The sequence below is a fragment of the Dryobates pubescens genome, chromosome 3 (assembly GCF_014839835.1).
Source record: "Dryobates pubescens isolate bDryPub1 chromosome 3, bDryPub1.pri, whole genome shotgun sequence".
Classification (NCBI taxonomy): Eukaryota; Metazoa; Chordata; class Aves; order Piciformes; family Picidae; genus Dryobates; species Dryobates pubescens.
In genome coordinates this window covers 21,660,760-21,683,204 of record NC_071614.1, presented here as the reverse complement: position 1 = coordinate 21,683,204, position 22,445 = coordinate 21,660,760, and the positions used below count along the sequence as shown (strand labels likewise).

At 46.8% G+C, this 22,445-nt stretch overlaps 1 protein-coding gene across 4 annotated transcripts in view; it reads left to right on the top strand.

The window, feature by feature from the left end:
- EXTL3 (exostosin like glycosyltransferase 3) overlaps window positions 1–22,445 on the top strand; it is a 179,865-nt gene that overhangs the window by 130,928 nt on the left and 26,492 nt on the right. For all 4 annotated transcript variants that reach the window (XM_054179752.1, XM_054179751.1, XM_054179753.1 and 1 more), the window contains 2 exons: window positions 5,655–5,786; window positions 9,790–12,416. In XM_054179752.1, coding sequence (XP_054035727.1) covers window positions 10,269–12,416 — 2,148 coding nt within the window. In that variant the 5' untranslated portion in view covers window positions 5,655–5,786; window positions 9,790–10,268. The remainder of the gene's footprint in view (window positions 1–5,654; window positions 5,787–9,789; window positions 12,417–22,445) is intronic.

The window sequence follows — 22,445 nt, the reverse complement described above, 5'->3', positions numbered from 1 at the left end:
GACATCTTTCTCCTAAAACTTCTGCAGATGGTGAAGATCAGAACAGTTGAGCTGCTGGCTTCCTGCTGTGTTGCATGCATGTGAGTGCAACACAAAGGCATCTAATGTCTCACTCCTAATTGGTGCTCTAACTGGAGTGTCTGGTAATGAGAGAGGAGGTTTTACCTATAGGACCCTCTTTGAAGCTAGTCCAAATTAATGGGCTCCTGATGATAGTTGTGTTTGTGCGTCTGAGATTCCAGTCTGCTTTGTGGTGAACCATGGTGGCTGAGAATCCACCTGCTATATAGCTGTGAGTGATTATGGCACGTCAGGTCATTTAGTTGTTTGGTGCGATTGATCAGGCTGTCTGAAAGGGAGCAGCTTCAATCTGGTGATGGAGTGTTCTCCAAAAAGTGCAGAAGACCATCAGCTTGATAATTGGCCTGCCCACTCCACACATCAGAAGATTTTCTGAGAGGGAGGGAAAAGCTGGTGCTGGATGCACAGCAGCGCAGGTAGAGATAGGAAGATGGGGAGCATGCGAAACAGCTCTTAGAAAGAGAGAAGAAACATTTGAAGTTGGTTAGGCTGGTTAGGTTTTGGCTGCATGGCACTGACAAATCTAATGTCACTGCACCCTGCTTGGATATAGCAGCCAGGGTTCCCCAGTTTCTGTAGGCTTTCCATGGATGTAAGCTTCCAGGCACTCCTGAGTCACAAGGACAGGCTGCTGACCTGCCTCCTTGCCTGCTGAAGTCCAGGAGAAACCTCCTGTATGATTCTATGCTTGTTAGAGGCCCCTTGATGGATATGATCAGTCTCCAGGACTGTCTTGGCTGCTCTGTGTGGGAAATGGATGAACTTTCCAGAAACCCCACAGAGATGTGTTACTTTCCACAGGGATCCAGGAGATGTTAAGCACTGTGTGTTTCCCCATTCAGACAATATTTCCTCTTTCTTATAACTTATTCAGGACAAAGAAGATCTTAAATGTAAATAAAATTTAAATAATTATGGCCTGAAGCATCTGTCTGAGTGCAGGAGACTGAGTTCTGCCACATGGTTATTTGCTGCTGAGGAAGCACTGATGATGGCATTTTAGGGAGGTGAGAGGTTTATATTTTTGTCTTGGAGAAAATAATGTGCCTGAGCTGTCTAGGACTGAAAATTACAAAGAATACCAAGAACTTCCCAGCTCTGCAGAGAAGGTCCTAAGAGTGCTGGTGAACAGTAAGTTCCCCATGAGCCAGCAATGTGCCCTAGTGACCACGGCCAATGTTTTCTTGTGGTGCATTAAGAGTATGGCCAGCAGGTTGAGGGAGGTTCTCTTCCCCCTCTCCTCTGCCCTAGCCAGGCCACATCTGGATTATTGAGTCCAGTTCTGAGCTCTCCAGTTCAAGAGAGACAAGGAACTACTGGAGAGAGTTCAGCAGAGGCCACAAAGATGCTGAGGGAACTGGAGTATCTCTCTGGCAAAGAGAGGGTTGAGAGACCTGAGGCTGTTTAGCCTGAAGAAGAGCAGACTGAGAGGGGATCTTCTCAATGCTTGTCAATATGTAAAAGGCAGGTGTCAAAAGAGGATGGAGCCAATCTCTTTTTTTTTTTGTAGAACCCAGGAAGTTCCACTTAAGGGAAAACTTCTTTACTGTGAGGATGCTGGAGCCCTGGACCTGGGTGGCCAGAGAAGTTGTGGAGTATTGTTCTCTGGAGACATTCAAATCCTGCCTGGACATGATCATGGGCAGCTTGCTCTGAGTGGCCCTGCTTTAGCAGGGGGTTTGGACTAGATAATCTCCATAGGTCTCTTCCAAGCCCCACCATTCCATGATTCTGTGAAAAGCTGTCTCACAAAGTCAGCATTTGGAAAGCCAACTCTCACCTCCTGTCTGGAGTTGACCTGTGCATGGCTTTTTCACATGATTCAAAACACCTGGCTCTTCATTGTGGTTTAGCTCAAAACAGTGCTTGTTCATTAATTACTGCAAAATAAAAGAACAAGTGAACAGAAGCCTTCCCCTCCTTCCACACCTAATTTATCCCTGTTAAGGGGTTACAAAATATTAACCACACATCTACTCCTCCAGTAGCTTCTGCTACCGGTGACAGTGGAGCAAAGTATTTTCTTCGTTGATTTGTTTTCTATGTCCCAAAAAACCTTTAGCACTTCATAATAGGAACATGGTGAGCAGTACATCCTCAGCCACTGTGTCTGTATGGATTCACCAGCCCCCTTGTAAAGCTTTGCCCTGTAGTCCCTTGCTTTGAGATTTGCAGCGGGGTGAACTTTGCATGCAAGGTGTTCTGCCATTTGGTACCACAAAACACGAAAGGATTTGCTTGTAAGCTGGGTATTTCTTTGTGTGAAGCAATTCTGTGCAGCCTGGAAGAATATATAAAAGAATATGGCTGGTGTATTACCAGGAAGCAAGACTAAATAATAAATTTAAGCACTGAAAGCTCTGTATGTAAAGTAGGTTTTGCAGTGCATTATGCAAAAAGCAAGGCAGCACCGGAGAAGGAAACCACTGGAAGAAGGTGGGCTGGGAAGATGGATGATCTTGTGGACAGGACAATTAGATGTGGAGTGAATTCCAAGCTGGTGTTACTTTTAGGGTGACCTTGGGCAAGTTCTTCCTCCATACCTACATTACCTGTGCTCTGAAAACTGGATGTGGTTTTACTGTCTTAAGGATTTCATCAGAATAAATGAATGTTCATGAATCACTCAGTAAACCTCAGCTGAGAAACATGAGAGACCTTCAGCAGCTGCATTTTACCCAGAGCAAAGCAGGCAGGTACCTGGAAGCTCACGAGGGAGAGTTCTCTGTAGTTTCTGCTTGCCACAATACTGAGCATCTCCTGGAGCATGTGGGGAACAAAAATCTGTGAGACAGACTGTCAGTTTTTCCCCTGTCTGCCTTAATGTTTGAGTTTGCCTTTGCTTTGTAAAGAGGGAGAATGAGGCAAATGGAGGTTGTGTGATTTGCCCTTGGTGCTTGAGAAAGGCCGTTATTGCTTGGGTCAGACTCAGGACATCTTGACTCCCAAGTTTTCTGCATGCAGATCTGAATTAGTTCCACCTGAGAGTTCAGACACAGAATCATAGCATCATTTAGGTTGGATGGGACTTCTGGAGGTCTCTGAACCTGGTCATTGTCCAAATGAGTTTTGAGAATGGAATTTATCCCCTGAATTTACATTAGAAGTCCTTTAACCAATTTTGTGTGTAGCAGCATTGATCTTAGCCCAGGAGAATTTGTCTGTACCTGTGAGCTCTGGGATGCTGCACATCCCTACTGATGATCCCTAAGGATGTAGCACACACAGCATTTCAGAGTGAAATTTCTATCTGCTCTTTTTCAAAGATCTGCTCTGAAACTTGCCTTGAAGCACACAACTAGTAGATTTACTCTCCTTGTTCAGCTGCTCCTGTTCCCAAAGTGATTGGGGATTTGTGGTATAATCCTTTCCTTTGAGAACATTAGGAAGTTGTCACGTTACAGGTAAGATCCTGATGTTCTCCTATCTCAGAGTCCCAGCACTCTTACAGGAACTACTTGACAAAATTAATATTTCCCTCTCTTTTTGGTGTCCTGATAAGGACTTGCACTGGCACATGTTCAGGAAGTTACAACAATCAAATGGTTTAATGTATTACAGCCACAGATACAACAGATTTGGGATTAACAGTGATAAGTGCACTGAATGCAAGTGATGGGGCTCAGGATTAGTAAATCCTGGGAAACTTCCAACACATTTGGAGATGTGAACCTTTACAGTGGCTTTGATATATAACAGAAATGCAGGAAAAGTTAAACTCTCTATTGAGAGTGCAATTCTTACCAAGAAAGGTGTCCCTGTCTTGGGTGGAGGAATAGGAGCACAGCACCACTGACTGTCTTAATTGCTGTCTCTCCCAACTGTTGCTGCTGGCCCTTCTGTACACCCATTGGTGCTGGCCACACTGCACCTCTGCTGCTGGCCCTTCTGTACACCCATTGGTGCTGGCCACACTGCACCTCTGCTGCTGGCCCTTCTGTACACCCAGTGGTGCTGGCCTCACTGCACCTCTGCTGCTGGCCCTTCTGTACACCCATTGGTGCTGGCCCTTCTGTACACCCATTGGTGCTGGCCACACTGCACCTCTGCTGCTGGCCCTTCTGTACACCCATTGGTGCTGGCCTCACTGCACCTCTGCTGCTGGCCCTTCTGTATGCCCATTGGTGCTGGCCTCACTGCACCTCTGCTGCTGACCCTTCTGTACACCCATTGGTGCTGGCCATACTGCACCTCTGCTGCTGGCCCTTCTGTACACCCATTGGTGCTGGCCATACTGCACCTCTGCTGCTGGCCCTTCTGTACACCCATTGGTGCTGGCCATACTGCACCTCTGCTGCTGGCCCTTCTGTACACCCATTGGTGCTGGCCATACTGCACCTCTGCTGCTGGCCCTTCTGTACACCCATTGGTGCTGGCCATACTGTACCTCTGCTGCTGGCCCTTCTGTACACCCATTGGTGCTGGCCACACTGCACCTCTGCTGCTGGCCCTTCTGTACACCCATTGGTGCTGGCCATACTGCACCTCTGCTGCTGGCCCTTCTGTACATCCATTGGTGCTGGCCCTTCTGTACACCCATTGGTGCTGGCCTCACTGTACCTCTGCTGCTGTCCCTTCTGTACACCCATTGGTGCTGGCCTCACTGCACCTCTGCTGCTGACCCTTCTGTACACCCATTGGTGCTGGCCATACTGCACCTCTGCTGCTGGCCCTTCTGTACACCCATTGGTGCTGGCCATACTGCACCTCTGCTGCTGGCCCTTCTGTACACCCATTGGTGCTGGCCATACTGTACCTCTGCTGCTGGCCCTTCTGTACACCCATTGGTGCTGGCCATACTGTACCTCTGCTGCTGGCCCTTCTGTTACACCCATTGGTGCTGGCCACACTGCACCTCTGCTGCTGGCCCTTCTGTACACCCATTGGTGCTGGCCATACTGTACCTCTGCTGCTGGCCCTTCTGTACAGCTGTTGGTGACAGTACCTGTGCCCCCTGCATGCCCCTGTCACAGCTGCTACCCCTGAGAGATGTTACTGCCATGGGTTTTATGCCCTAGCCCTAGCTGTCTCTGCCTTCTAGGTGATGTTTAGCATGATTTGGGTGGAGAGTTGAGAACTCACTGTATGTGTTTAGCTTGTACACAGTTTGGCCGTGTGTTAACTTTAATTTTAAAATTGCAGTTAATTAGGCAAAGGTCTTCACTGGGAAACTTCGGCCTTCCAAACCTGTTCTGAAGTTGGGTATTTGTATTATTTCAGCCTTGCTTCATCATTTTTAGGCAAAGCAGGGCCATATTGCTTCCATGAGACTCCCTTCTTCGGCCATTTAGCGGGCCAGCTTCTCGGATTTTCATTGAACACAAACACCTGCTGATTGTGAACGATCTTGGTCCCAAAGCTCACTAAATCCCATGGTGAGCTAGACAGTTATCCCACAGGGGCAGAAAGTTATCATTGCTGACAGACTATTTTGTGGTTTCTTTCCACCAGAAACCCCACTCTGAAAAGGGAAATACGCTGTATTTTCTTTGCTTTGCAGAATATTTTGCTTCTCCTCTTGAAAAGGAAGTGATTTTTTTTTTTAATTCTTTTTTTTTTTCTTTCATTTTTAGTGCTGGTGAAAAAGAGACTTCTTGGCAGTAGAAACTGCCTGTTGAAGACTGGACAGATAAAGCACAGGAGCCACTAACAAGCACTCCCTGACATCCTTCGCTATTCATCCAGAAGGAGCCTGCATGACAGAGGTGGGTGCAGCGCTTCGCATGGAGAGGGCCAGCACAGCAGAAAGCTTCTGGAGGTGTAACAGCAGTGATAACACTGCAGACCTATCATTAGATGAGGAAAGAATGTTAGGACAAGTGTGGGTGCATACAGGCAGAGTCTGGGAGCTCTAATTTAGCAGATGCAGCGTCCCTGTGGATTTTCCTCCTGCAAGGTTCAGTGCAGTCTGTGTCACTGTGTTCTACCTAATGGTTATTTATTGCTGTGCTGAGCTCTGGAGGACCAGAAGTTTAAATTTCCAGGTTCTGTTCACAAATATGCTGAGATAGGAACAATATTTTCATGATTTTATAGGGAGATGGACAAAAGGAGGTGTAAGCAGAGAGGAATAGGTGTGTTCAGATGATTGCAGAAGGATCTCTGTGGCAAACGTTTGCTGAGTGAAGACTTCACAAGCATCCATAGATCAGGCTGACCTGACTTTTTCTCCTGGAAGTCAAAATGAGGGAGATCCTTGGGTATTCCCATAATGTCACCAACATGAGGAGTGCCCACTGTGGAGTGGAGGAAAGCTGGGAATGCAGCCCAAGATTTGCACTAAGATATGACAGTGTGTTGGAGCAGCAATTTCATCTTGCAGCCCTTTGCTATGGAAGAAGGATCTGCAGTATGTACACCTGTTAGCCCAAAAAGCCAGTCAGGTTGGCATTTGGGAAGAGGCTCTGATAGTTATTGAGCTTGTGATTTCCCATCAGCTCTTGCTGCCTCTTTTTTGGGGGGGACGTAGGGGGTGTGTGTAATTAGGTCTGCTGGGCAGAAACATTGTGCTACAGCATCCAGGGGAGTTTCTCAGTGTGGGGCTTGGTCAGTTTAAAGGAATAATTAGTACTCAAGAATAAGAGGAATGGGTTGGCTGGAGAGCCCAACCCATTTCTTCTCCTCCCAAACATCTTTTTTGGGGAGCTATGGAAATCAGCTTTTTTTCCCAGGGCTGCTTATTGCTCTTAAATACAACACTGAGGTCTCTCGTGGTAAAACCACAGAATGGATTTTTACTTTGCTTATTTTTTTTAAAGTCCTAATAACAGTGTCAGACTCCATCAGGTTGATGAGGAGTAAAGTCTTAGTAATGAAGAAGAGGCTGAGAGTGTGTCTAAAGTGCTTGCTTTATCGCCATCACATATTTCATACTGACAGTCAATACTTTTAACTGTTCCCAAGCCACACATGTTGCATTTTAAATCCCTCCCCAGCCTGCTCTGGTCTTCCCCGTGTGGTCTTTACCAAGCTAGTGGCAGAGTCACTTTGTCAGCTTCAGGTTTCTGAGTATACAGATTTTTTTTTTAATGCACAGCCTATGTTTTTAGGTCAGGAGACTTGAAGTTCTGTGCCAAGTGACTGGAAGGACCAGAGGAGCCACTGGAAGGATTAGGTGGCAGAACAGCTGCAGAGGATCATGTGTGGAGCAATGGATTTATCTTTCCAGGGTCCCCAGCTGCCATTTTAAGGAGTCCAATTTACCATTTCATTACTGTTTAGGGCTTATAAATGGGCAAAACTATAAAGGAACAAGATTTAGATGTAGTCTTAGCTGTTAACCTTTAGGATTGCTTTTACTGCTTATGGGGCTGCAGTTTTCTCTGGCCAGCCTGATGCAACGTGTTCGTGTACCTCCTCATTTTTTCTTGGCCATGTTTATGAGCTCTTGCTCCTGTGTTGTCTCAAGACCTTGCAGGTTTGACTGCACTTACTCCATGGCACCCCCAAACAACAACAACAACGAAAAACAGAACTTGTTTTCCCTGGTGTGCTTTGAAGTTAAACTGGTTTTTACATTCACTGGTGTTCGAGTGAGCACATGCTTTGCCTTTTCCCTGGAAAGAAGAGTTAACAGGACAGCTCTCATTTCCTGGCCAGCATTTTGCAGAAACCTCGGAGCAATTCAAGGATCTTTACAGTCCCTATGAGACCAGGTTCAAGCAGGAGGGAATGACCAAGCGGTGTATGCACACAGACAGGGACAAAATGAGCTTCATTTCCTGGGGAGAGCATAAAAAAAAAAAAGCAGAAAAATAGACTTTAAAAGCTTTTTTATTACTGTTTTATGCCTGCTTTGTACACTGGTGCGTGCTAAAACCCTTCTGTTGTGTAGCAGCAGTCCCAGAGGCATGATGCGAGTGAGCTGCCATTGCCAGAGCTCGCTGTGCCTGACTGACAGCCCTGTGCAGCAGCGCTGGGGATTTATATTCATCACCAGCCTCTCTCCCGGCCTGGGCAAATGCATGTTGGTGTACAGAGAACAGTATTAAAATGTCCTGCCAGCAGAGCCAAAGCCTCCTGCATCTGCCCACAGCAACTGTGCTGCCAAGATCCAAGAAAGCTGATTTAGCCTTCTGGTGACTTTTTAGCCCTTTCATCCGCTTGGCTTTCTGAGATTTACACCACTGCTGTTTGCCAGACAACATTAGGAATCTGCCTTAATTTTGAGTATTCCTATTGTTATGCATCATTTGGGGGTTAGCTTGGAGTAGATTCCCATTTAATCATGGGGCATTAAGTTCCTCACAGCATACAGGCCTAGGAATTGTGCTTTACTCCACTTCCCTCCCCCCTCCCCCACCTTTCATTTTAATTTTTTCTGGTTAGAATCCATTTTTCCTTTTACTTTTTCTGCCCCGCACTTGCGAACCACACTCAAAATTATTCCTAACTTCTCTCTATTCCTTGAAGGTGAACTTCTGTTTCGCTTTGGTCTGTTTCCAGATCTCTGTTTCAGCTGAGCTTTGCTTCCTCACCTTCTTTCTGCTAATTCTTGATGATTAGATGAGAGGAGTATTAGATAGATTTAGTGAAAAATGACCATCACCGGCGCAGATGACTTTCCTCTAATTAAAAATTGAAGCGGAAATGAATAAGCTTCTCCTGAGGCTCTGCAAGACTCAAAGCTAAGCCCAGAACTACATTCATCAGGGATCTGAGAAGTCCAGTATATGAAAGAATGTTCCAGAAAGTCATGTACCTCAGAGGATGCTTATAAAAAAAGGGGAAAGGAGTTTCTACTGGCAGTATATTCCTGTGGCCTAGATTTAAATCTGAGGTCATAAAGACTCATACATGAGTTAGCCATGTCCTTGATTTTTTTGCCTGTGCTATATAGGCATTCACTACCTTGATACCATGTTTTAGGTTGGATATTAGGAAGCACTTCCTCATGGAAAGAGTAATTAGATGCTGGAATGTACTGCCCAATGGGGTGGCAGAGGGAGGTATTTAAGGAAAGACTGGATGTGGTGCTTAATGACGTGGTCTAGTTGATGTGGTGGTGTTAGGTCATAGGCTGGACTTGATGATCTCAGAGGTCTATTCCAGGCTCAATAATTCTGTGATTCTGTGACTTTTCCAGTTTTGACTGGTAATTCTCTCTTGTATGCAGCCATCCAGCAAAGGTAATCATAGTTCTCTTTAAACTTCCTCTTGCAGTGAATCAAAATTTTCCATCAGGAAGTGAAGGCAAAACAATCTAAAAATTCCTCATCAGCTCTAGTCAGTAGCCCAGAACAACAGTGATTACACTCAGTTATGCAGTACGAATTCACAGCGCTGCTGCATACCAGCACCCCAACATGCAAAGGTAGGCAGAGGGGCCAGGTGTACAGTGGCATCTCCATTCTGTACACAGGAAGATAGAGGCCTGCAGATGTTCAGCGTCTTCTGCAAAGTTACCCAGCAAGATAGCAGCAGAGGCAGAGATAGGGAGCCAGACCCAGGCACTGTGATTTTCCTGGTCTGACCACTGAAGCATGCAGCCTAAATGAAAAGCAGAGTGCCTGCAGACAGCCATGTGCCCGCATCTAATGAGTCCCACCGCTTTCCCAGGTTTACTGGTATTAACCCTGGAGGTGTCAGACATGTACCAAGGCTACTCTTGTGCAGAAAGGACAGTTGCTTTTAAAAACTAGCTCTGTCTTAGGTCACTCAGGGGTTGTTTTGTTCACATTATCTGAATATGTGATTGTTCTCTTGTAGGAATGGCAGAGCATCAGCTGTGCAGCAGCAATGAGAGAGACTGACACTCATTCGAGTCTCTCCTGGCTCCTTCTCCACAATGGCTGGTGCCTCTGCATATTCATTGGATGGTAATGCAGGATGTCAAGAGCAGCAGCAATAGAGTTTGGCTTGATCCCATTGTGTTTTTCTTCGGCTGGTTGAGGCTTCAAATCACCATGACAACGCAGTGACACTTCCAGCAAAGGCTGCCCGCAGACCAAGGGTGGGCCGCAGGTGGGTGAGGAGGTCAGCGATTGAGTCTACTGGGATCAAAAGTTGCACCTGCAGCAACACAACTGTAGAAAGCCATTGGCACGCGAAGAAGATGAAATTCCCCTTCTATTGGCTTCTCGTTAAGCAGGCACAATAACTTCTTTTTTCGAGAGACTTACTCGAAAAGCTCCTACGGTTATGGCTACTGATCCAACGTGATTGGGCACACAGCGACTTTGGAACTCATGACTGGATATACCATGTTGCGGAATGGGGGAGTGGGGAACGGAGGCCAGCCCTGGGTGTTGAGATGGTCCAGTCGGATTCGGCTCACCTGGCTTAGTTTCACCCTCTTCATTATCCTCGTCTTCTTTCCCCTCATTGCCCACTACTACTTAACCACCATCGACGACGCAGACGATGCCGGCAAGCGCATCTTCGGCCCTCGGACCGGCAGTGAGCTGTGCGAGGTGAAGCATGTGCAAGACCTGTGCCGCATCCGGGAGTCGGTCAGCGAGGAGCTGCTCCAGCTGGAGGCCAAGCGGCAGGAGCTCAACAGTGAGATTGCCAAGCTCAACTTGAAGATTGAGGCCTGCAAAAAGAGCATTGAAAATGCCAAGCAGGACCTCCTGCAGCTGAAGAATGTCATCAGCCAGACTGAGCATTCCTACAAAGAGCTGATGGCTCAGAATCAGCCCAAGCTCTCTTTGCCCATCCGGCTGCTGCCAGACAAAGACGATGTGACCTTCCCGCTGCCAAAATCCATCCGGAACTGCAGGCTACACAACTGCTTTGACTACTCTCGCTGCCCGTTGACATCTGGCTTTCCAGTCTATGTCTACAACAGTGACGATTATCCTTTTGGTAGTTCCTTAGACCCTTTAATTAAACAAGCCTTCGAGGCGACTGTCAGAACTAATGTTTATGTTACTGAAAATGCAAATATTGCTTGTGTGTATATAATTCTAGTGGGAGAGATGCAAGAGCCCGTGATGCCAAAACCTACTGAACTAGAGCAACAGTTGCACTCTTTGCCATATTGGAGGACTGATGGACATAACCATCTCATCATCAATTTATCAAGGAAATCAGAAACTCAGAACTTCATTTACAACATCAGCACAGGGCGCGCCATGATTGCCCAGTCCACCTTTTACGATGCACAGTACCGACCAGGGTTTGATATTGTAGTGTCACCTCTGGTCCACGCTATGTCTGAACCCAATTTCCTAGAAATCCCACCCCAGGTGCCAGTCAAGCGTAAATATCTCTTCAGTTTCCAGGGAGAGAAGATCGAGTCTCTCAGATCTAGCTTGCAGGAGGTTCGCTCTTTCGAAGAGGAAATAGAAGGCAACGCCCCAGCTGACTACGATGATCGCATCATTACCACCTTGAAGGCTGTTCAGGACAGCAAGTTGGACTTTGTTTTGGTGGAGTTCACATGTAAGAACCAGCCTAAGGCAAGTCTGCCCACTGAGTGGGCTCTGTGTGGAGAAAGGGACGACAGACTAGAGCTACTGAAGCTATCTACTTTTGCACTGATAATCACCCCAGGGGACACCCATTTGGTGATCTCTGCTGGGTGTGCCATGAGACTGTTTGAGGCTCTGGAAGTTGGAGCCATCCCAGTGGTTCTCGGAGAGCAAGTTCAGCTACCCTATAATGATGTGATCCGGTGGAACGAGGCAGCCTTAATCATACCAAAGCCACGTATCACAGAAGTGCACTTTCTTCTGAGAAGCATTTCTGACAACGATCTCCTTGCCATGAGGAGGCAGGGCCGCTTCTTGTGGGAGACCTACTTCTCCACCTCTGACAACGTGTTCAGCACAGTGTTAGCTATCATAAGGACTCGAATCCAAATCCCGGCTGCTCCCATCCGAGAAGAAACTGCTGTGGAGATTCCCCACCGGTCTGGTAAAGCTGCTGGTACAGACCCCAATATGGCAGACAATGGTGACCTGGACTTGGGGCCTGTGGAAACAGAACCACCCTATGCGTCTCCCAAATATCTCCGCAATTTCACCCTCACTGCAATGGACATCTACAGGAATTGGAATTCTGCTCCGGGGCCTTTCCACCTCTTCCCCTACACTCCCTTTGACCCTGTTTTGCCATCAGAGGCAAAATTCCTGGGGTCTGGGACTGGCTTTCGACCAATTGGTGGAGGAGCAGGTGGCTCTGGGAAGGAATTCCAGGCTGCTTTGGGTGGCAACGTCCCCCGGGAGCAGTTCACAGTAGTGATGTTGACTTATGAGCGGGAGGAAGTGTTGATGAACTCCCTAGAAAGGCTCAATGGTCTGCCATACTTAAATAAAGTTGTGGTAGTGTGGAACTCTCCCAAGCTTCCCTCTGAGGATCTCTTGTGGCCAGACATTGGCGTCCCAATCATGGTAAGAAATATGTAGCTACTATGGTCTTGCTTCCTGGTGGGGTTTATGTATTAAAGTTAGGTGTGGCTCTCCTGTAGGATGTCAGCTCAGTTTAAGCCATCTAGGACAGCATTCATCTATCCTGGTTGTAGGTGTTTGTACGTGATCTGGATGCTCTATCAGCAGAGAAAAACAAGTCTGACTCCTCCCACCCATTTTAGTTGTTTGCATGAGAACACCTTGGCTCCTGCTCTGGAACCGCCTGTTTCTCTCCCCCAGCTTTGAAGGGAGGCTGATGTTCAGAGGTGCATGGGAGTGCTCTGTGGATGTGTGAACCTAGGCAGGATGAATTGCTGTGGCCTTTGGGTTATGAAATACAGGAGCTGTTGTGCAGGAGAGCCTGAAGTGTGTAAACACAGGATCTGCAGAGGTGCCGGCTGTTCAGCACTCATGAAACAGTAATTGCTTCTGTGGAGCCTAATATGACTCTGGAGGCTTAAAGCTAGAGATTCATGCTTATTGCAGATCTCTGCCTAGCCTCCTTTAAGTGTCACACCGTGAGGACAGTTGGCACCTTATAAATACCTAAGTAGTGACTGTTTCTGCACTTCAGGGGATAAATCTTTTATAAAGACAAAAGAGAGGCCCACTGAAGCCGGAGCTCCTGCAAGGGCCTTAAGAGCCATTTATCACTTTACGTTGCAAGGGATGGCAGAGAAGAAAAGAGGGGCAAAAAAGGGCACCAAGGCCAGCGTTACTATGACAGCTTTCATGCTCCAAAGGTTGTAATTGGCTTTTGCTTAGGTCTGGGTTGATTTGTATTCTTTTTTCCCCTCCAGCCAAAGTGAGTAAGTGACACCTTCAAAACCCAGCATCATTCCTTTTCTCATCCAGCTATTTGCTTGCATGTTAGCAGTGTTGCTTGTAAGGAGTTCATTCTCCCTAAACTATTACTTCTGAATGTATTTATTTACTTCAGGAGTTCTCTGTAATCCTAGTGGAACTTTCTGTGCTGGTCACTGTTAACAGTGCACAGTAAATATAAATCTCCAGGTGTGGGCATAGAGCCAGTGACAAGAAACAACACTGCGTTGTGTGAATCTGGTCGTGTTTGGAGGACAAATGGAAGGATAATGCCTTGCCAATTAGGGAAGGGGAAAATGAAAGGGGGAGATGGTACTTAAGTAGGCAAACTGTGTGTGGTTTATGTGACAGGATGCTGCTGAGCTTAATAACCATGTGAGCTTTATGCTTTATGCAAAGAGATTCATTGATTTCATATTTCGTTTTATTATTATTGTGATGAATAAATCCTTCAGCTCACATTTAAAAACCCTTATGGTCCGGGGACAATGAGCAGAGAAAATTGCTTGGATAATTGTAAAATAATCTTTCACATTAGTCCTGTTGAATGCCTGAATTCTGCAAAATCTTCACATTATGTCTGCTGGAAGACTGTGTACTCCTTCAGAGCTGAAGAGTGGGGATTGTTCTCCTTGCTGTTGCTAATGGCTGTTATTTGTGAAAGAAAAATATGTTTCTGTTGGTGGAAGTTAATGGCTTTCTTTTAATCTGCTCTTATATGCATATCTATTGTGTTAGCTTTTGGGGGAACTTCGACACACACGAGTTGCTGCGTGTCGCCTTTGAGCCACTTGCTGGGGTTGGTGTTCTGTGGGGGATGTCCTGTCGCTTGTTCGCCATCAGGCAAGAGGAAATGGGTTCAGGTTGCACCAGGGGAATTTTAGATTGGGTATTAGAAGAAGATTCTTCACTGAAATGGTTATCAAACACCAGAATAGGCTTCCCAGGGAGGTGGTTGAATCACCATCCCTGGAGGAGTTTAGAAGATGTATAGGTGTGGTGCTAAGGGACATGCTTTAGCACCAGAATTGATAGCGTTAGATAACGGTTGGACTCGATGATCTTAAAGGTCTTTTCCAACCAAAACAATTCTATGTTCAAGAGAAACCTTCTTGGTTCAAGAGGAGGAAATGGCCTCCTGTCTGGTTTTGGACGTCAGATGGGAATACTGTGCTCATGGCTGAGTGCCAGGGAACAGCTGGAGCACAATTAGCTTTGCCGGGGTCCTTTCTGAAGGAGAATGTATGTCTGATAGTTTGAGTGCTCTCTTCCCAGTTTTTCAAACCTCATGTTTTAAAAGAGCCCAAGTGTCTTGAGCTCTCTCACGCATTGCAGCCTCTAGGCATCCATCCCACTGAAGTCCACGTCCAGACTGGGTGCTTAAATCACACTGGGAGTCTGTAGAATAGTTTAGGTTGGAAGGGACCTTTAACAATCATCTTGTCCTTCATCTGTATGGATGGCTTAGTACAGTAATGGAGTAAAAATGTACCTGGGCTGCATCAGTGGCAGATCCTGAGACCTGCTGTGGGGAAGGGCAAAAAGAACATGGGGACCAGAGATGAGGCTCTGAGCCTCAACAGCTGAGATGTGGGATGTGCTAGCCAGGGGAAGAAGCAGGTGCATACATGGGGTTGGCAAGAAGCAAGCCCTCGCAACTGCCAATGTCAGAAGAAACTGCAGAGCTCTGAATTTTATTTCCTTACAGGGAAAAAAAGTGTCTTTTGGTGGAGAATATCTGGTTCTCTCAGATCTGGGAGCAGTGCTGCATGTCTTTGTAATAAATAACTTGCAGTAACTTTGGGGTGCGAGGAATTGCCCTGTATTCAAGTCCCAAGATACAGAGCTGTGCAGAGGAAAGTTGAGTGAGCAAGAAGTGGACAGGGACAGATTTGGGTGCCCCCTTCTCGCAACTGAAGTGGATCCAGACACCATCTGACTGTGAGGAGCAGCTCAACAGCAGCACATGTATGTTGACATGATCTATGATCAAAACACCTGAAATCAGAAGATTATTGAGATCAGTCATAGCCCAATGACACAAAGCAACAGGCACAGTATGTCCTGTAGCATAACTGAGATAACTTTGGAACTACAGTGTAGTCCCAAGTGCCACCAGCAGCATCTAGGTGGGACTTAGGACTATACTGTAGATTTATGCTAGCAGAATACCCAAAAGAGCCTTGGGCTTCCTCCTCTAGACTGTCTGCATGGGCTGACCTTAGTTCAAGGATTGGTTCCTTGAGACTTCATTTGCAAACTGTGCTGCTTGGTGGTGATTTTGTTCCTCCAAAGTGGGTTATGTAGATTCTTTTCCCTGCCAGGCTGGGAGTTACTCAAGAGCAAACCTTGAAGGTTTTTCTTTTTGGATCTTTGAGTCTTTCATGCATAGTGAGATAAACAGGGCTACAGAATATATTTGGTTTTAAAAACCTTTTACTTTAGATACAGATTTCTTGTGATGGCTTAATTGACTGAAAAATCAGTAAGACTGCTTAGCTACACAGGAGTCTCTGATAAAATATTCTGGCCCTGTACCAAGTATGAAAAGACTTGAAACAAATATAATTTAATGTAAAGTTGTGTATGTAGCCACTCAAGGTTGCCCTTGGAACAGACATCTAAAGTGCCTTTATGCTGGAGCTGAGTTGTAAAATTGTTCCCATTTCATGTTAAACAGTGTCACAGCAGAAAACAAAGGTTGTAATGAGGAGTCTTGTCTGTGCAAGCTTAAAAACCTGCTTTCTGCAGATGTTTGTATCTCTAACACTGCATTAGGAGAAGTTCCCCAAACAGAAGAAGCTGGAGAGGGGGACTCCAGCTGCACCAACAGTGACATTGCAGCCACTTCTTGAACTCCTGAGTGCCTTCTTGCAGGATTTGTGCACACTGGTGCATCCTTTAAAATAGGTACTTCAACATGTCTGTGGCATCTGGCAAAGTCACAAAAATATCTGTATCAAATATCTGTATGAGTTTGCAGATCTACATCAGTGAGTTTGCAGACAGCAATAAGTCATGCTTTGACCTGCTGAAGGGTCAGGAAGCCTTACAGAGGGATCTGGGCAGGATGGATGAATGAGCTGAGGCCAGTGGGATGAGGTTCAATTAGGCCAAGTGCACTTGTGTCACAGCAACCTCATGAACTCTCCAGGACTGGGGAGGAGTGGCTAGAAAGCTGCTGGCAGAAAAGGACCTGGGGGTGTTGGTCGACAGCCAGCTAAATATGAGCCAGCAGTGTGCCCAGGTGGCCAAACTGGTTAACAGCATCCTGGCTTGGATCAGCGATAGAGTGGCCAAAAGGACTAGGGTAGGGATCATCCCCTGTACTGGACACTGCTGAGACTGTACCTTGCATACTATGTTCACTTTTGGGCCCCTCACTCTGAGAAGGACATTGAGGGGCTGGAACATGTCCAAAGAAGTACAAGAAAACTGGTGAAGGCTCTAGAGTGGAAGTCTTGTGAGGAACAGCTGAAGGAACTGGGGTTGTTTAGCCTGGAGAAGACTGAGAGGGGATTGTCTCAATGTTGATCAATATATATAGGGCAGAGGTGAAGAGGATGGGGCCAGATTCTTTTCAGTGGTGCCCAGTGATGGTAGTGACAACAGACACAAGCTGGAACCTGGGATGTTCCATCTGAATATGAGGAAAACCTTCTGTCCTGTGAGGGTGCTGGAGCATTGGACCAGGCTGCACAGAGAGGTTGTAGTCTCCTGCTCTGGAGAAATTCCAAAGGTGCATTGATATGATCCTGGGCAACTGCTCAAGGTGACCCTGTTTTAGCAGGTGGGCTGGACTAGTTGATGTCCCAAAGTCTCTTCCAACATCTACCATCCTGGGGTTGTGTGATCCATTCTCAGGATTGCTAAACAGTGTACAGAGCATGACAGCAGAAACCACACTCTTTGATTTGTGATTCCTTGACAGCGTTTTCATCCACATGAATAAAAGTGAAGGGAAACAAATGAAACAAAGCACTCAGGCAACCACACATCCCACCCACACAAATTCTAGTAAGATGCACCCAAGAAGATTCAGATACTGCTGTGTTCTGCAGTGTGCTCAGCATTGAGATACTGCCACTTGCTGGTCACTGTAGGACGTTCGCTTGCCATTCCTCAGCAAGCCTGCAGCACACGTGCAAGTCTGGATGCTTAACAACCCCAGTCCGTGGTTTTAGCATCTCTTTAGATCTGCTGGAGCTGATTCACCGTCCATCGTCGTGTGGCTTTGAGCAGGATCGTTTTGGGGACAGGGAAACAGGATTTCTTTCTGCTCAAATTTTAATATTAAAGACCTAAAGGAATAAGTTGAGCTTGAACAGCCAGAGTTACCTTAAGAAAGTTTGCTTAAATGTATTTAATATGTATTTGATACACATTTCAGAAGGCTGCCAGTGGTGCATAGGCTCTTGGTGTGGTGTGAAAGCACAACACAGCAAGGTGATTAAGCTCTGAAGCAGCTTGTACTCAAAACTGATCCTCTAATGCAGTGATTCAGTTATCCGTTTTCTTTCCAGAAAATTCCTTAAATCCCCCCAGGAGTTGCAGTCCTAGCCATGGAAGCAGAGTGCCCCCAGCAGCCTCCCCTTACCTCTTCTCTTACCTACATTGCTCAGCCTGTGGGTCATGCCCTGAGGATGGGAGGAGACTGGGAAAGGGAAAACTGAGCTCAGGAGAATCCTAAATTTGATTATAATCTTGAGTAAAATAATTCTGTGCCCTTAGTAAGCACCCTCTGCCATCCCAGTCCAGCATCTTTAGGTTGATCTGTCTTAAACTGGGCAAAGTTGCACTTAGTGGAGTAAGTAGGAAGCACATCCTTTTCGGTCAAGGTTTTGCCAGCCAGGGAGAGGAACCACTGTTTTCAGCCTGTCAGGCTTTAGTGCTGTGTTGCCAGCGCAGCCATCTCTGCTTGCCAAAGGCTGCAGAGATCCAAGCAACATGACAACAAGGTTTGTGGAAGCCAGACAGCTTTGTGAAGCCGGATCTCTTTACAGGGGTGTTTGAACCTCAAACAGGGATTTCCAAGCAACGTTGCCTTTATTTCCTTTTGTCTGTCCTGAGCCCTTCTTGTGCAGCTCTGGCTGGCTGCTGACGTTACCCATCTCAAATCCATCACTTTGGATGAGTAGGCAGAGAGGTGACACCATCTAAGCTTGCCAGGCTGGGTGTGCTGGAGGCAAAAAAAAGAGTGACATTTATCCTTATTAGCTGATAAGTGAGATTTTATACTGACCAGCTGTTGGGGTGTATTGCTGAGGGGGGCAGGTTCGATCAGGACTATCCGGTGGTGTTTTGGCTTCATTTTATTTTGAAACAGTGTAACATCTCCCCCATTTTCCCAGTAATGGCTGCCTTTGGGTTGAGTTATTTTGGAAGCCTTGAGGACTTTGCACAGAGGTTGTCTGTGAACCCAGCTGAGCTGTGAAAGGGCTTCTCACATTTGGGGCTAAACTTTCTTCAGCCCAAACCAGTATTTTCACAGCCTGTGCTCTCATCCTAAGAAATTACAGCCTTAGCTCCCAACTCATCTTTCTTTTCTGCATGCTTGCAGGTCTGTCAGTGACAGAGCCATGGCTGGAAAAGCCCTGCAGCAGTTTGCTTGCTGCTCTTCCTCCAGGGTTAGGTGGCATGTGCTTGTAGGCATTTCTGAGCAATTTAGCTGGGTTCACTGCCAATGCCAGCTCCCGTTGCTTTTGGCAGTGACTAATCCTTCCCTTCAGCTTTGTTATAGAATAAGTAGCTGGCTTTGATCTCTGCAGCCAGTTCCAGCGGTGTAACGTCCTTTTCTGCTGGCTCGGTGGCCAGCTGAGAAAGCTCATTCAATTTAGCTGCTTGTTTAAAAAGGAATAATCTTTGGAAAACGTCTAATCCAGAAGCATTGCTGTGTCTGCAGACCTGTTTGGCTGGCCACAGTATCCCTTGACATGCCAGTTGTTAATTGGGAGCAGACTGGGGGGGAAATGCTGTTGTAATTTTCCCTTCTGTTTGGGCAGTGTCTGTACAGCCCTGCTCTGCTGAGCTTGCTGCTGAAGGACAGATGCCTTAGGTTTGCATGTCCATTCTGGCCAAGATACTTGAGCTTTGCTATCTCCATTTTCAGGAGTGTGATGGGGTTCCTAGGTGATGCTTCTGGTTAAGAGGAAGGGAACAGAACCTGCTCACACCTGGGGGGACCTAATAATGACCTTCCAGTACCCTAAGGGGGCCTACAAGAGCGATGGATGGAGAGAGGCTGTTTACAAAGGTCTGTGCTGATAGGATGAGGGGAAATGGCTTCAAACTAGAGAAGAGTAGATTTAGATTGGATGTTAGGAACAAGCTCTTTACCATGAGGTTAGTGGAACACTGGAACAGGTTACCCAGGGAGGTGGTTGGGGCCCCATCCCTGGAGATATTCAAGGTGAGGCTCAACAAGGCTCTGGGCAACCTGATCTAGGTGAGGATGTCCCTGCTTGCAGGAGGGGGTTGGACTAGATGACCTTTGGAGGTCCCTTCTAACCCAGACCATTCTATAACTAGTGTGTATCATGCCATGGTGGCAGCATGAGCTTCTCTGCTTGTCCTTTAACATCAAGTTTGGTTTTCTAGTAAGAGCAGACCTGACCTTGCAAACCAACAGTTCACACAGTTGCCATTAGTTTGAGTCATGGGTGAGCCAGGGTGAGGTTCTCACAGAAACTATGTGTTAAACAAGAGTCTAAAACTCTGCTAATCACACCACAATTTCACTGAATCCCTTTCCTTCCTGGGAGCTTTGCATACATACCAGCTCGGATCCTGACTCAGCTGAGTATGAAATCATGTGCCTAACCCATTCTTGGTGAGGTGGCTTGTGCTTTTCTGGACCAGCTCACCTGCTCAAGCTCTTTGGTGATTCAAAGCTTTACACTGGGCACCATTTTTCCTTACTTTGTCCTAACTCAGGAGGAACCCAACTTTACGTTCAGGTCCTGGGTGGCATGTGGGAGTGGGGAGCTACAGGTTTGCTTCCAGAAGGAACAATACAGGCTGTGCTTTCCTTGACCAAAACAGCTGAGACAATCACCTGGTTTCTTAGCACTGAGACACTTTACAGGAGAGTTTTGCATCATCTGTGGGTTAAATGGGCCCCATCCAGTGCACCAGCTTCATGGGCAGTGTACCACTGGTTTATGAGGTAAATTTTTCGATGAGAGCAATTTGATGAGGCCGGGTGATGTTGCATGAAGATGCCCGTGTGCTGCTGCTGGGGACATAGCACCACCTGCTGCCCGCAGACCACACTGCTGCCGGAGAGGAGGATTAGTTCTCAAATCCCTGCGAGTTTTGCTGCCTCAATATGTTGGGTGGTGTTTTTTTTGCCGTGGCATAGCAAAAGAGGTAGAGAGCAAATTTGCTGCTTAGTTTACCTGCAATGCTAAAATCCAGATGCTTGTCACTGCAGGGCCTAAGCGAAGGTGCAGCGAGGCGTGAATGTACGCTGATAATGTAACAAGCAGCGCCGACTTCGTGGGGATTTGCGCTCTGAATATTAACTCAGATACCCTTGCAAGAACTGATGTTGCCTAAACCAAGGTTTAACTCTCTCCTGTGCCATATGCTGGTTTGTAATGGCTTTTCCCTGGGCAAAATGTTACTGTAGCCTTAGTGCTCTAAATTCCCTCGGCTTAGGATGCAGCGAATAGGGTCGATGACAAGAAGGAAGGATTCAGATGGGGCATTGGAAAGGGAAAAACAAGGGATGGAAGCAGCCTTACACACTGCTGTGTACATAAATAATTGGATCATTTTGGTCACACACAAGAGCTTGAAGATGTCACGAGGGCCAGTCCTCCTGTGTTAAAGCCTTTAACCATCAACACAAAAGCTGTCTGCATCTTTAAAATGCAGACTCTGCCACGACAGCTACAGAGACAAAAGCTGCACGGCAGAACTTGGCACCAGAAACAGTGCAGCAGCAAAATGCCACAACGTTTCTCCAGGACTGGATTCCTGCTACTTTTAGGGTCTGCATGTGCCTGTTTAAATAACAAGAGAGTATTTCATGTTTACAAATTATTCCATACAGTGGAACAAGCATGAGAGGGAACTGAGGCTGTGGATGCATTTTCTCTATTTCCCCCCTCCCTTCTATTTTTGCCTTCTTTTAATTCTCTGTAACTTTATTGTTTCAGGTCTAGCTTGTATGTCACCATGTGTTGACATCCACTTCACTGCAAGCTACACCTTCCTTCCCATAAAGTCCCAGTGCCTGGGCATCTGTGTTCCACAGAATCACAGAATTAACCAGGTTGGAAAAGACCTTCAAGATCATCAAGTGCAACCTGTCACCCAGCACCATCTATTCAACTAAATCACAGCACTGAGTGCCTCATCCAGCCTTATTTTAAACACCTCCAGGGATGGTGACTCTGCCACCTCCCTGGGCAGCATATTCCAATGGCCAGTCTCTCTTTCTAGGAAGAATTTCTTCCTCACATCCAGCCTAAACTGCAAAATTGTTTTAGAATCATAGAATTGTTAGGGTTGGAAGGGACCTCAAGGATCATCCAGGTCCAACCCCCCTGCCATGGGCAGGGACACCTCACACTACAGCAGGTTGCTCAGAGCCATACCTGGCCTGGCCTTAAAAACCTCCAGGGATGAGGCTTCCACCACCTCCCTGAGCAACCTGTGCCAGTGTCTCACCACCCTCATGGAGAAGAACCTCCTCCTAACATCCAATCTGAATCTACCCATTTCTAGTTTTTTCTTCCATTCCCCCTAGTCCTATCCCTCCCTGACACCCTGTAAGTCCCTCACCTGCTCCTTTTCCCTCTCAAATCCCAGAGCACCTGTTGGAGTCTCCTCCCACTCCAGGTGTGGCCACTTTGCCCTCCCCACCCACTCCCCTTTTTAATCCCCCCCAGGAAAGGCAGCAGCCCCAAGCTGAGCCCATCTGGGCTGAGGGATCCTCCTCTCATCACTGGTGAGTGTCCATGGTGCACACTGGGTGATGGTGGTGGTGACAACAAAGGCCGGGGGGCCTGGTGGCCCCCCGGTTGTTAGGGCAATGATTGATGGCTTCTCCAATATCATCCATGGGTGCTGGCTGGGCCTCCTTACTGGGGCTACTCCTATCTTCTCATGGTTTTAATTGCTTTGGTGGAGTGGTTTTGCTGTGCAAAATCATTTGATTGTGAAGCATTTGTGAAGCAA